At 39.8% G+C, this 14,277-nt stretch overlaps 1 protein-coding gene across 7 annotated transcripts in view; it reads right to left on the minus strand.

Moving 5' to 3' along the window:
• Nucleotides 1-14,277, minus strand: part of NSD3 (nuclear receptor binding SET domain protein 3) — a 149,174-nt gene that overhangs the window by 70,404 nt on the left and 64,493 nt on the right. For 6 of the 7 annotated variants that reach the window (XM_066235549.1, XM_066235550.1, XM_066235544.1 and 3 more), the window contains 5 exons: nt 7,299-7,399; nt 5,134-5,179; nt 2,140-2,270; nt 1,581-1,709; nt 395-521 (listed from right to left, as the gene is read on the minus strand). In XM_066235549.1, the coding sequence (XP_066091646.1) occupies nt 395-521; nt 1,581-1,709; nt 2,140-2,270; nt 5,134-5,179; nt 7,299-7,399 (534 nt within the window). Of the gene's footprint in view, nt 1-394; nt 522-1,580; nt 1,710-2,139; nt 2,271-2,635; nt 4,244-5,133; nt 5,180-7,298; nt 7,400-14,277 lie in introns of those variants that run through there. The other variant, XM_066235551.1, reaches the window with a different exon arrangement.

Consider the following 14,277-nt stretch of genomic DNA (forward strand, 5'->3'; position numbering starts at 1 on the left):
CATTTTTCCACTAAAAATACTATCAACATGGTTACAGTTTGCAATTGACATTTATTTCAGTTTATTCAAGTCAAGCATAAAAATCTCAAACTCATTTAAAAAACAATTCACTCTACATACTTTGTATAGCTCCTTAGATAAAATACAAATACATCTTGATGATTTAATAGGTTTTATAATTAAGACACTGGTAGAAGGGAATTGACAATAATATTGCTAACTACACTTTCAATTTTAGGAAACCCACACATAATTGTCTTAATCTGTTGAAATCCCTATGGAAGAGGAGGATAAGAGCTTCATAGTGATAAGAATACTAGCTATCATGGGAGATGCTGGCATTGCACATTCCTCCCACCTATCTTTTCATAGCTATTGAATTAAGTAAGCTTACCAGTTTTACATTCCATGCAGATGAACTTTCCATCAGGGAGTGACGTCAGTCCCAGGCACTCCAGGTGGAAGTGTTTACAGCACTCTCCCTCACAAGGAACCAGACAGTCACCAGAGCTTTCACAGATCTGTAACAGAGCAAAGAGCAGTGCTGCTCAACCTTGAGCAGGCATCAGCATCACCTGGAGGGTTTGTTAAGACACAGATTCTGGGTCCTTCTCCTATAGTTTCTGATTTAGTAGGTCTGGGGTGGGAAGCAGGAATTTGCATTTACAATAAGTATACTGACAATGCTGCTGGTCCTTGGCCCTCCCTGTGAGAACCTCTGACCTAGATAGTGATATATTTCCAGATCCAATATGGTATATAATTTAAAAGTCATACTTAATCTTTTATGATTCCTTCTTTGGAATCTGGATACTTTAACTTTTATTCACAGCGCAAAGCATTGTTATTCAAAAAGGGTAAATACACATTAAAAACAACACTGAAAAAAAAAACCCAAAAAAACTTAACACTGACTTAATTTCAAGAAAATATTTTTGAAATTAGTCATCTGCCATTTACTTCCATTGCATAACACCATATCACAATGAAGACTGACACCTGCATTTGAATAGTAAATACTCCAACTCAGGAAGGGAAGACCCTAAAATGGCTTACAGATCTGTAGCTTTAAAAGACTATCATGGCCCTGGCCGGTTGGCTCAGTGGTAGAGCATCGGCCTGGCGTGCAGGAGTCCTGGGTTCGATTCCCAGCCAGGGCACACAGGAGAAGCGCCCATCTGCTTCTCCACCCCTCCCCTTCTCCTTCCTCTCTGTCTCTCTCTTCCCCTCCCGCAGCCAAGGCTCCATTGAAGCAAAGATGGCCCGGGCGCTGAGGATGGCTCTGTGGCCTCTGCCTCAGGCTCTAGAATGGCTCTGGTTGCAACAGAGCCATGCCCTCAGATGGGCGGAGCATCGCCCTCTGGTGGGCGTGCCGGGTGGCTCCCGGTCTGGTGCATGTGGGAGTCTGTCTGTCTGACTGCCTCCCCATTTCCAAATTCAGAAAAAAACAAAAAAAAAAAAAAGGAAAAAAAGACGATCATAATTTAGAAAGATACTACCCTCTCCAACAGGAGCTAGGTATATTATTGACAGAATATAACAGCAATTCTTTCAAGCTACAGGACAGGTCACTTGCCTACCTGACACACAGTGTCCTTCTTACTCGTTCCAAAGCCTCTTCTTGACAAGCTTGAGTCCACGGACTGCACATCAGAAATGTCTGCATCAGCAGTAGCTGACGGGCTATCTACTTGCTTTCCAAAGCCTACCTACATGAAAAACATAGCACATTTTAAAGGAAAACAAAACAAAGATTTCCTCAAAGTTAGGTACGATGAAAATCCTAGTAAGAATTGCTCAACTAAAGCTTGATATCTTCCCTCCCTCTCTCCCTCCCTCCCTGCCTTCCACACTTGGATAGCACGTCTGTTGTTTTGAGAGAAACTCTCATTAAAAAACAAAAACAAAAAAACCCCACTATGCTTCTATGCTTCTTCTGTTATGTAAGAGGTCAGAAAAATTTAAGACATTCTTCATTACAAAATAACCAGAATGACTTCTTTACAATGAATATTTTAAAAATCCCCAGTTTTTAAACTGATATTGCTCCCCACATCAGTTGGGTAAAGCAATATGTATGTTACTTGGCTTCACAAAGCAAAAAAAGAGCGCAGTGTTCAGACCCTCGAATATATTTACCTGCAGATCACTCAGGCCTCTAGAATCGGAGTCAGATGTGTCTCTGTATGCTGAACTAGTCATTTCTACATCAGTTGAGGCGCGACTCCTTTTCTTTAGAGGTTTACAGGAATCTGAAATCTCGCTGGCACCTTAACACAATACACCGAAATTAATTCTAAAATAGTATTTAAATTTGTTCTTTTAATTTTTTGGTGGGAGAGTATTTTCTTTCCCCAAACTCATCTGTAGTGTGAAAAAAGCATAGCTCTCTTTGTAACAATGAAGTCACAAGTCAAAATTTCATAAGCTTCTGACTTTCCTGATACCAATTTAATTTACAACTGCTCTATTAAAACATTTAATTCAGTTCTCCTGCTCTAAAGCTATTTTCAGTCAACAGAGCCCACATTTCAACCTAAAAACCAACTCTATCAAAACTGCAGGATAGCTGATTTGTTTGCAGCAATCCAAAGAACCATTCAATTTGGAGGGGGAAGACATAAAACCCAACACACTGTGTAGCTTACAAATATGGTCGCAGAGACAGCTCCATCTTTTTATTAGGGATGTGACAAATCTTTGATTTGTATTCGATTCGTACACGGATAGTGCCATTTTCCCCCGAATTTTGCAATTTAGTTGAATATTGCCCCCCCAAATAAATTTTGGATGTTCATAATTGTTCATCTGAGACTTCCTTGGTGAAGTGTCATTTATTGTGACCATTAACAAGTGCTGCAGCACATCTACATAAGTCATGCCATTTAGGAGGCACATTGCTGAGGGTTGTAAACAGACAATCAATGTTTAAGTGCAGCCAAATCACGAAGAGCTGGATGAGAGGCCTCTATGTGGAATTTGTGCGGGAAGAAATAAATATGGAAAAAAAAAAAGGCAGAGAATAGTGTGGAATTTTTTTTTAAAACTGTGTGTAATACAAATCCAGCCAAAACAATAGTGCAAAAAGTTACAAAGCGACAATCTCTTGGGCTAATGCAGTATAGGCTATACAGAAACAGCCACGATGAAATGTGCAGATCAGGCACGGTGAATACCAAGGAACCAAGGAGACGGTTACTGTTTCAACCCATAGTTTGTGTTTTGGACTTTTCCCCCAGAATTTCCATATACAAACAGACATCTAGATCAGCCCAGCAAGCTATGGTGGAAGTGTGCAGTCCGGAAGAGACCACAGAGAAACAAGTCTGCTGGGGCCATGGAGATCCGCAACAGGCTGAGTGAGAGGAGCACTTGGTATATAGCCATGTTCTGTGGTGGAGGAGGTCTCCTTAGACTGCTCAGATTACTGGAACCTCGTTATCACATCCCAGTCTACAAGTTTTTCACTGAATGTTTTCTTACATCTATAAATGAGGGTGCCTGCCCATGTTAACGCTGATTAAAAAACACAAGTACACATATCTATCTCCTTCATTGCTGGTGTATGGACCCAGAACACCACCACAAAATATTTCCTTGGCCTAAAAGATCACTGGATTAACAAGGAGTTTTAACAGAGGAACAGGAGTGCTGTACTGAGAGGCTTTCGAAGGGGAAACACAGGTACCGCCATTTCCGATGAGTTTCTGAAAATGCTAGAAAAACGACAGACTGTCCAAGACAGCTGCCACGCTGTTCTCCATGATAACGGCACTAACATTAAGAAAAATAAGAGCTTTTAATGATTGTAATGTATACAGTTGGGGCTGTTTGGCAAAACCCTGCAGATGTGCATTAATGATGCTTTATTTAAAAACAAAAACCAAAAACAGTCCATGTTGAAATTGATCAGGGTAAGTTAAACGGTGGTTTTAGGCTGGACCCATGATTTAAGCTGTACCTATCCAGCTCAGACCAAAAAAAATTTGAGTGTTAAAGCAATTGTTCAGTCTTGAAGAAGAAACCAGGCAGGAAAATGCCAATAATGATTGGCAAAATCAAAATTGGAAACAAAGAAACTGTTTATCAAGCCGCCGACAAAGAAATCTTGCATGGAGACTACAAGTCTGGAGTTTCTGGGATGAAATTGTACAGGAATCTCAGTCCACAGTTTCCTCGATGGCTGCGGAGACGGAGCTGTCACTGAATCTGACAGAGCCCTGCACTCCCCGGTCCGCCGACCCTGTGGAATGGTGGAAACACAACGCAATCAGGCCTCCTAATCTCGCAGCGATCGCGATGTCTTTTCTTGGAGCTCCGCCAAGCAGTGTTCCCTCCGAGAGGCTGTTCAGTTCTGCTGAGGATCTCCACGGAGACCATCGCTGCAGACTTCTCCCCGAGAATGCAGAGAGGCTGGTGTTTTTTATTTTTTTTAATAATGCAATTTGCCCAGAGTAAACTATAGGTATTAAATACAGTCTGAATGAGCTCACCAAAAACGCACGAATCATGCTAAGGAGTTTGTACTGTAGTCAAATTGCACACAGAAAATACAGATATAAGTTTAAGGTTTCTTAAACTTTGTGCATATCTCAAATAGAATTGCATAAGGTCATCTAATAATGGCCATAAATATGCTATGAATCATTTTAATTTACAAAAAGATTTTACAGCACTGTAAAAATAAATGTGGCAAGATTTTTTTTCAATCAGGTTGTCTTGTCTGATTTGTCATAGTTCATGTTTGATAAACATTAATAGCTACTATTCGGTATTCAGTCGAATACCAAAAAAAGTGGATTCGTCACATCCCTAGTTTTATAAACCAGTGAAACCCCAGAACTTTATGGAGAAAAGTTGGAAACAGTAGCAAGTCTACGTGGTGTTCTCCAATTTACAAAAAAGCAAATAAAGAGTTTTCACATGGAGATACAGAGTAATACCAACTCTAAAAGTCACACACACACACACACACACACACACAAACAAACATACCAGGGAATACTTCAATTTCACACAAATTATTGACTGAAGAGCAACAACGATTTACAGGACAAACAAAAATACATGAAGTACAAACAATTTTTAAAATTGGTTTTAATCAAGAATATGCATAGCAACATTGCAACTCACCTTTCTGTAATCCAGTCTTCACTGTAGCCTGCGGAACTGTTTCAACCTGTTTGGACAGAAAAACACAGCATTAAAAAGGAATTTTTTTCACTTCTAATAACAGAGGAAAAAATACCTCCATTGGTCTAAGTAATGATGAGTGATTAATGTATCTGAAATCTGAACTTAGTCCCACCTGCTGGTAAAGTTCTATTTCTCAAGGTCAAGGAGGGTTTAAATCCTAGCTGCCTACCAAGTGCTGAATACCAAGTGACAACATACAGCCACATACTCTCTAGCAAAGGCTTTTCCCACCACTCCCTTGGTAGATGAAGAGAACAAGAATACTTTCCTGTGTCTGGGAGGCAGGAGAGGGGTTGTTTCTGCAACCAGCCCGATGTTGCCATAAACCCCTCCCGCCCCAAAGACGTTAGGATAAATTTTTACTTACTATGATACTCAGGTTAATGTAACTCACGCCACTTTAAGACCCTTCCGCGCCTGCACTCACAGCTAAGTTGCTGGGAATCAGGACCCTCTCTGTAGAGAGTGCTACAGGGCTCCATACAGCTGGAAGCTCAATACTTTTGCTGCTAGTACAAACTTAAGAAAATAAGTTTGTGATATTGCAAAAGCACTTTCTTGAGTGTCTTATGAACAGTGTCTTGATCCTACATTAGGAGAGCGAGATCAGAAGTTATTCTGCCAATGTATATGGAAAACACGTGGTAATTTGAGGATTGAATCATTGGAATTAAAGAAAGGAAGCTGTTTGGAGGAGTTCCTGTTTAAGCTATGAAATGAATTTTGTTTCTTTAAGATGTGGTGAAATATGCATGTTGAAACACATTTTGTAAATATTTAAGGATGTTCTAAGCTTTTTAAAAAAAATTTTATTTTTTTCACAACAGGTAAAAAAACATACAACAGAAGCGCTTTTGTAAGATACAATTAGTAATACAAATATAAAATCTTCTAAACAATCACTGGTATTGTTTACTACTAACTATAACACAGTGGCATTAACAATTTGTCCCATTTTGTATTTATTCTGCTTATTAATTTTAAACTGACCAGTCACAGACTAAATTTGGGAACCAGTTGGCAAAAATCACAACTTCATTTTGGTAATGAATACTATATATAGGCTTGCAAGAGCTTAGAAAGATTTTTTGGAATATAATTTCCTAAGCATGAAAGTTAATTATGATAAATAAATGACAAATTAATGTATCATTGAAATTTTAGTTAAACATTTTTGGGAAAACTGTTTTACATGCTTGATGACACTATAGAGCACCCACAAAGTCCCCTTTTAAGTTTGGAAGTTTAAAATTATGAAGGAATTTTAAACTTTTCCATATTAAGTGGTTTTAAAAATATAAAGCTTATTGGAACTAATATCATTCAGAATTCTTTGTGTTTAATAGCAGCTGTCTGAGCTGTAAAAATGGATATTCTTGCAGTTTAAAAAATTAAGAAAAATTCTGATTGTGAATTCAAAGAATTCAAAGAAAGGGAATGATTTCTAACAGTTTCTTTGAAAAGGTAATTTAATGTGAATATTACTACATTAATCACACTGATTTAAAATCCTTCACTCAAAATGCCCCTCCTCCTTTTTCCCCCCATTTGAACAGTGTTTACCTGATAACCCAGTAACAGTGAGTGCCATTCCATTGGGAAAATAACATTCCAAAAAATCTAAGACACCAACAGAAAAACGAGATCATCTATGATCATCTGTTTCTTAACTATAATTCTTATAGTTAATTGATTTGTTTAAAAAACAAAAACAATACATACCAGCAGCTTAACCAAAATCAAAATTTTTAAAAAAAGGAACTCACTGATGGTTCCAAATAAAAATCATGAAAACATGAAATCACTTTACTCATAACAGAAATTTCAAAATAAATGCGAGGAATTCTTTAAGAGTCTTGCACCACTGGCTTCCCATCTCTGGAAGCCTGACTATTTTCTGTGAAAATGCTTGAAGCAAAATCACAGGGATGGTGGATTAGAATAGGGCTGTGGAATTCACCAGGACAGAAGTGTGAGACAGTCCAGAAAGGAAACCCAGTGTGGGGAAAGTTTTCTTTTCTTTTTTTTTTTTTGAAGATACCAATATAAGCCACAACATTTACAAATACAATGTTTTAATTCTCTACATGTAGGAAGCCAACCTGCTCCTTTTTGATCTTCTTCTTTGGCACAACCTCCATGGATTTCTCTGATTCAGAGCGAGTTCTAATTGATCTTCTCTGTTGCTTTTTTTCTGTTGAGCCTAAGAGATGATTTAAACAAATAAACAAATAGATAAAAACTCATTTAAGGACGCCTTGACATTTATGTAATTGAGATTTGACCCAATTCTCTGGTTTCTTATCCATTACTTTTGATCCCCCCACCCTTTTTTGTTAAAGATGTTATTTACTGATTTTAGTGAGAGGAGAAAGACAGAGAGAAAGAAAGGAGTGGAGGAGCAGGAAGCATCAACTCATAGTAGCTGCTTCTCATATGAGCCTTGACCAGGCAAGGCCAGGGTTTCAAACTGGCTACCTCAGTATTCCAGGTCAACACTTTATCCACTGCATCAGCACAGGTCAGGCTGGTCTTTTAATTATAAATTACTAAAAAGCTATTGTCCTGGCCGGGTCGCTCAGCTAGTTAGAGCATCATCCTGATATGCCAAGGTTGTGTGTTCAATCTGTGGTCAGGGCACATTCAAGAATCGACTAATGAATGCATAAATAAGTGGAAGAACAAATCGATGTTTCTTTCTCTCCTTTCTTCTCTCTCCAGCTACTAAATACTTGGGAGCACATAAAAATTTTTATTAAGATCAAATTGTAAAGGCTGAGACTAGGATTAATAAAAGACCCTAAGTTAGCTCTGTCTGGGTAGCTCCGTTGGTTACAGCCTTGTCCTGATATGCAGAGGTTGCTGGTATAATCCCCGGTCAGAGCACATGCAAAAACAGAACACTGTTGCTGTCTGTCTTTTCCTTCCTCTCTCTCTAAAAATCAACAAATAAATTGTTTTTTAAAAAAGACCCTAAGTTATATAAATAAAGAGGGACTTGACTTTTTCAATTATAAAGTCATAATGATGTAGTTTAGTCTTCTTGAAAGCAGATAAATACATTTATGTGACTATAACTGGTGAGAGGAAAGAATTAAGGGAATAGATGAAAATGACTTTATTCTCAGCTGATATAAGAAATTACTGATTCAAAATTCAATTGGTAGTAAATATTTTTATTTTTAACAAATAAATTAATTCTATATGTAAAGTGCTTAATTGTGTTTGGTGCACTTATAGAAGTTTTCCTATTGTTGCTATATTATTTTGCTTTTGTTGTTATACTATTAACAACAAAAGAGAAAAAAACAGGAAGTATACAAAAATGTTGACCAAAACCAAATCATTAATTTGAATATCAAGAAACTTTTTTTTTTGAGAGACAGACCCATAGAAAGGAAGGGAGATGAGAAGCATCAACTCATAGTTGTGGCACTTTAGTTGTTCATTGATTACTTCTCATATGTGCCTTGACTAGGGGCTCCAGTTGAGTCAGTGACCCGTTGCTCAAGCCAGTGACCTTGGGCTCAAGCCAGCAACCATGGAGTCATGTCTATGATCCCACGCTCAAGCCGGCAACCCTGCGCTCAAGCTGTGAGCCTGTGCTCAATCAAGCTGGTGACTTCAGGGTTTTGAACCTGGGACCTGAGTGTCCCAGGTCAACACTCTAGCCACTGTGCCACCACTGGTCAGGCTCAAGGGACTTATTGTAACTCAAAAATAGTCATCAAAAACTAGTTGAAGCATATTATCAAATGCTTTCACATTTAATAGGAAAACAAGAAACTATAAAGATTTTTAAACAGTAGAATTATTTAAAACTTAACAGAAAGAAACTCACATGGACCCCATTTTGGAAAGGATAAAACTTAGATTGAAGACCACAACTTGAAAGAACACTAAGTCAGGAATGATTTTATTCTGTGACCCTGAGAAGGAATGCTTTCAGTGAAGCTGTTTCTATCTTTTCAGTGCTTGGACAATCTCAATGATCTTTCCTAATAATAATCATCTTTCATTTATTATAGAAATTTAATATAAAAAGCTTATAAGACCTTCTATAAAATCAGGCAAATTACAAACCACTTCATTAAAGACTTCAGATCACCTGTATATTATTTGGTTTCACTGTTCTTGTCTATGTGTGTAAATAGATTTCCTCACCTTAGTTCAAGGCCAAAACAAATGATCCCATTCCTTCTGTTTTGGGGAAGGAGTAGGTTGTTTGATTAAATATAGTGTTTCTGAGCTGTGGTTAATCATTTCTAGCAGAGGAGCCACAAATGAAGGTGCTAGTTCCATTCTTTATTCTCACTCTTCTCTTTACACTGATGAAAATGTTACCTAAACAACAGATATCCTAACCTCATTAACACCTGAGTATCCCAAGAATCCATACTTCCTTATAATCATCAATATTTAAGTACCTACCAGTGAAGAAGTCCTCAGTGGTTTTAAATGTAGTAGAATTGGCCCTGGCTAGTTAGCTCAATTCCTCCCAGTGATGCCAACAGCAATCAAGGCTCAGCTACAACAGGAGAGTACATATAGCCCACCAAAGGGCACACCTGGAGCACCCAGCTCAGGTGACTAGGGAGGCTGTGCTACTGGGACCTACAGGACACCTCCTACACAAGACCACTCTACCAAGTCTAGGAGACACAGCAGCTCTACCTAACACATACGAACAAACACAGGGAAACAACTAAAAAGCAGAGACAAAGAAACATGTCCTAAATGAAAGAACAAGAAAAATATCCAGAAAAAGAACTAAATGAATTAGAGGTGAGCAAACTACCAGATACAAAGTTCAAAACACTGGTTACAAGGTTGTTTAAGGAACTTAGTGAGAACTTCAACAAAGAAATATTAAGTATAAAAAAAGGACATAGAAACCATAAAAAAGAACCAGCCAGAAATGAGGGAGACACTAACTGAAATGAAGAATAATTTACACGGGGAATCAACAGTAGAGTAGATCCAGGCAAGAATCAATTCAGGAATACAGGAGGTCCTCAGGTTATGACAGTCTAAACATACGATGTTTTGAGTTTATGACAATCACTCCCATAAAAACTTAAAAAAATTGAGATGTGAGTGTTTTGGATTATACCATTAGTGTCATACTTAGGGCCTATGCGGGCGAACTAGTTTGGCTGCATATGGAGGAACAATACGCAGTAGTAACGCAGCATATGAGTGATGGTTTGGAGTTCTCCAGTACGCTTACCTAAGCCATTTTGGACTGTTAAAGATGCAAGTGTTGTTTGTGTCGCTTTATTTAGCAACTTTTTGGCCCTTATCATGGCTCCTAAACGAAAGTCAAAGTGTTCATATAGTAGTGCTTTGAAAAAGAGGAAAGCCATCATGGCAGATGTCACAGAGCTACTGGCATCGCATGGAGAGGAGTTGTCTACTGAGGACCTCATTCAGCTGGAGAAGCAGCTGACTGAAGAGGAAGTGATAGAAGCCCCAGAACCCAAGAGATTTACTACTAAGAATTTGGCAGAAGGTTTTTCTGTGATAGAGGATGGGTTGGCAAAATTTCAGGCTGAGGACCCCAGCGATGACAGATTCAGTAGGGTCTACAGAGCTGTTATGGATGCCTTGCAATGCTATAGGCAGATTTTGGAAGAGAAGAAGTCATCAATCTTCCAGACTAGGCTGGAATAATTCTTTAAGAAGGTAGAGAGGCCTGCAACAGATCCTGTACCCTCTACATCAGCTGCTTCTCGAGATGAAACGCCTTCTAGTGTGCAAGCCAACCACAGGAATAAAAGTAAGGGATTTTTTTTATACTCATTTTTTCTGTTACTACAGTACAGTATACAGTACATTTATGTCCTTTTCCTTTTTCTGTGGCTTAGTTGTGTGTTTATGTTCTAGATTATGATTTTACAATTGTGTTAGGATAGGTAAGTGACTTAGGCTAGGGTGTGTTTTGACTTACACAAAATTTCAGGTTAAAGACCCCCATCTAAGGATGCAAAATACACTGAACTGAAACATCAAAATTAAAAAAATAATCCAAAATAAATGAAGATAGTGTAAAAAGCCTCTAGAACAACTTCAGGCATATAAACATTCACACTATGGAGGTGCCCAAAGGAGGAAAGAAAGAAATTGAAAGCCTATTTGAAAAAATAGAAAACTTCCCTAATCTAGTGAAGTAAATAGACATACAAGTTCAGGAAGCACAGAGTCCCAAACAAGATGAATCCAAAGAGTAAAGAAGATAAATCTAAAGAAGCCCACACCAAGACACATGATAATTAAAATGAAAAAGGTTAAAGACAAAGAGAGAATTTTTTTTTTAAACAGAGACAGAGAGAGAGATAGAAACAGACAGCCAGGAACAGAGAAATGAGAAGCATCAATCATTAGTTTTTCGTTGCGACACCTCAGTTGTTCATTGACTGCTTTCTCTTATGTGCCTTGACCGAGGGCCTTCAGCAGACTGAGTAACCCCTTGCTCGAGCCAGCAACCTTGGGTCCAAGCTGGTGAGTTTTGCTCAAACCAGATGAGCCCGCGCTCAAGCTGGCGACCTCTGCATCCCAGTCCGATGCTCTATCCACTGTGCTACCGCCTGGTCAGGTGAGAATTTTTTTTTGAGAGAAAGGTTAGAAGCATCAGCTCATAGTTGTGACACTTTTAGTCTCATATGTGCCTTGACGCGGGGGGTGGGGGGTTGCTGGGGTGCTCCAGTCGAGCCAGTGACCTTGAGCTTTAAGCAAGTGACCTTTGGGCTCAAGCCAGCAACCCTACACTTAAGCTGCTGAGCCTGCAATAAAACTGGATGAGCCCGTGCTCAAGCTGGCAACGTTGGGGTCTTGAACCTGGGACTTTGGAATCTGAAGTCAGTGGTTGGCAAACTCATTAGTCACAGAGCCAAATATCAACAGTACAACAATTGAAATTTCTTTTGAGAGCCAAATTTTTAAAACTTAAACTATATAGGTAGGTAGATTCCTTATCGAGGTAGCGCCTGCATGTGGTATTTTGTGAAAGAGCCACACTCAGCCCTGGCCGGTTGGCTCAGTGGTAGAGTGTCGGCCTGGCGTGCAGAAGTCCCAGGTTCGATTCCTGGCCAGGGCACACAGGAGAGGCGGCCATCTGCCTCTCCACCCCTCCCCCTCTCCTTCCTCTCTGTCTCTCTCTTCCCCTCCCGCAGCCGAGGCTCCATTGGAGCAAAGATGGCCTGGGCGTGGGGATGGCTCCTTGGCCTCTTCCCCAGGCGCTAGAGTGGCTCTGGTCGCAACAGAGCGACGCCCCCTGGTGGGCAGAGCATCGCCCCCTGGTGGGCAGAGCGTCGCCCCCTGGTGGGCGTGCCGGGTGGATCCCGGTTGGGCGCATGCGGGAGTATGTCTGGCTGTCTCTCCCCGTTTCCAGCTTCAGAAAGATACAAAAAAAAGAAAAAAGAAAAAAGAAAGAGCCACACTCAAGGGGCCAAAGAGCTGCATGTGGCTCACGAGCTGCAGTTTGCCGACCAGGATCCTAGGTCAATGCTCTATCCACTGTGCCACCACTGTCAGGCCAAAGAGAGAATTAATTTTAAAAGCATCAAGGAAAACCCTGGCCGGTTGACTCTACAGAAGAGCGTTGGCCCAGCGTGTGGAAGTCCCAGGTTTGATTCCTGGTCAGGGCACACAGGAGAAGTACCCATCTGCTTCTCCACCCTTCCCCCTCTCCTTCTTCTCTATTTCTTTCTTCCCTTCCCGCAGCCAAGGCTCCACTGGAGCAAAGTTGGCCCGGACGCTGAGGATGGCTCCATGCTCTCCACCTCAAGTGCTAGAATGGCTCCAACCACAACAGAGCAATGCTCCAGATGGGCAGAGCATCACCCCATGATGGGCACGCAAGTGGATCCCAGTCTGGTGTATGCGGGAGTCTGACTGCCTCCCTGCTTCTAACTTCGGAAAAATACAAAAGATAAAAAATAAAAAATAAAATCAGCAAGGGAAAAGCAGCAGTTACCTACAAAGGAGCTCCTATAAGACTGTCAGCTGATTTCTCAACAGAGACTGCAGGCCATAAGGGAGCAGGAAGAAATATTCAAAGTGATGAAAAGGAAGGACCTACAACCAAGATCACTCTATCCTGCAAAGCTGTCATTTAGAATGGAAGGTTCATCACCACCAAACCACTTTCTCTCCTCCCCATTCCTCAATCAGTATGTAATTCTGCCTATTAAACCTAATTCCAAACTATAGTCAGGGCCGCATTGATTTGAAAGGCTTCAGCCTCCGTGCAGTCACTCAGCTGGTGTAATTAAAGACTCCTTAATATTTTATTTTTCTTTTCTTTTTTTTTTTACAGAGACAGAGAGTCAGAGAGAGGGATAGACAGGGACAGACAGACAAGAACAGAGTGATGAGAAGCATCAATCATTAGTTTTTCGTTGCGCGTTGCAATACCTTAGTTGTTCATTGATTGCTTTCTTTTTTTTTAATAAATAAATTATTTTAATGGGGTGACATCAATAAATCAGGGTACATTTATTGATGTACCCACAATAAATGTGGTACACACAGAAGAAGTGCCCATCTGCTTCTCCACCCTGGGAAACCAGCCTCAAGGCCAGGAATAGGGAGTCTTTTCAGAAAAAGTAAGTTCTGCTAAAAGTCTCTTTGTTTTACAGACAAGTAAATTTTGCCAAAAATTATTCATGTTAAGAGCCTTTCTTTTCCACACTTCAGTATAAATGCAAATACAATTCTGTAAACCTCAGAAATTCAACAGTGCCACACACTCTATGTATCCCCTAAATTTACAATGAAAAGCTTCATGAATTCTTCCTGCGTAGTTAACACCAGGTAAGATGATGATGTAACTAGTTTCTGAAGGAAAATCAAATCTCTTTTCTGACTTCCAACTACTAAACCTCGGAGATACTGCAGGTTCAGTTCTAAACCACCAAAGTAAGGCAAGTTGCAATCTTTTTGCTGGAGGATGGTTTTGCCTTCAATTTGGAAAAAACCCAACATCTGTAAAGCACCATAAAACGAGGTATGCCTGCACTGAAGTTATTTTCACAAGAAGCAAAATGTTCACCTAAAATGACAAAATAGGCTTATCAACCA

Source organism: Saccopteryx bilineata, chromosome 6, assembly GCF_036850765.1.
Source record: "Saccopteryx bilineata isolate mSacBil1 chromosome 6, mSacBil1_pri_phased_curated, whole genome shotgun sequence".
In the NCBI taxonomy this organism is placed as follows: Eukaryota; Metazoa; Chordata; class Mammalia; order Chiroptera; family Emballonuridae; genus Saccopteryx; species Saccopteryx bilineata.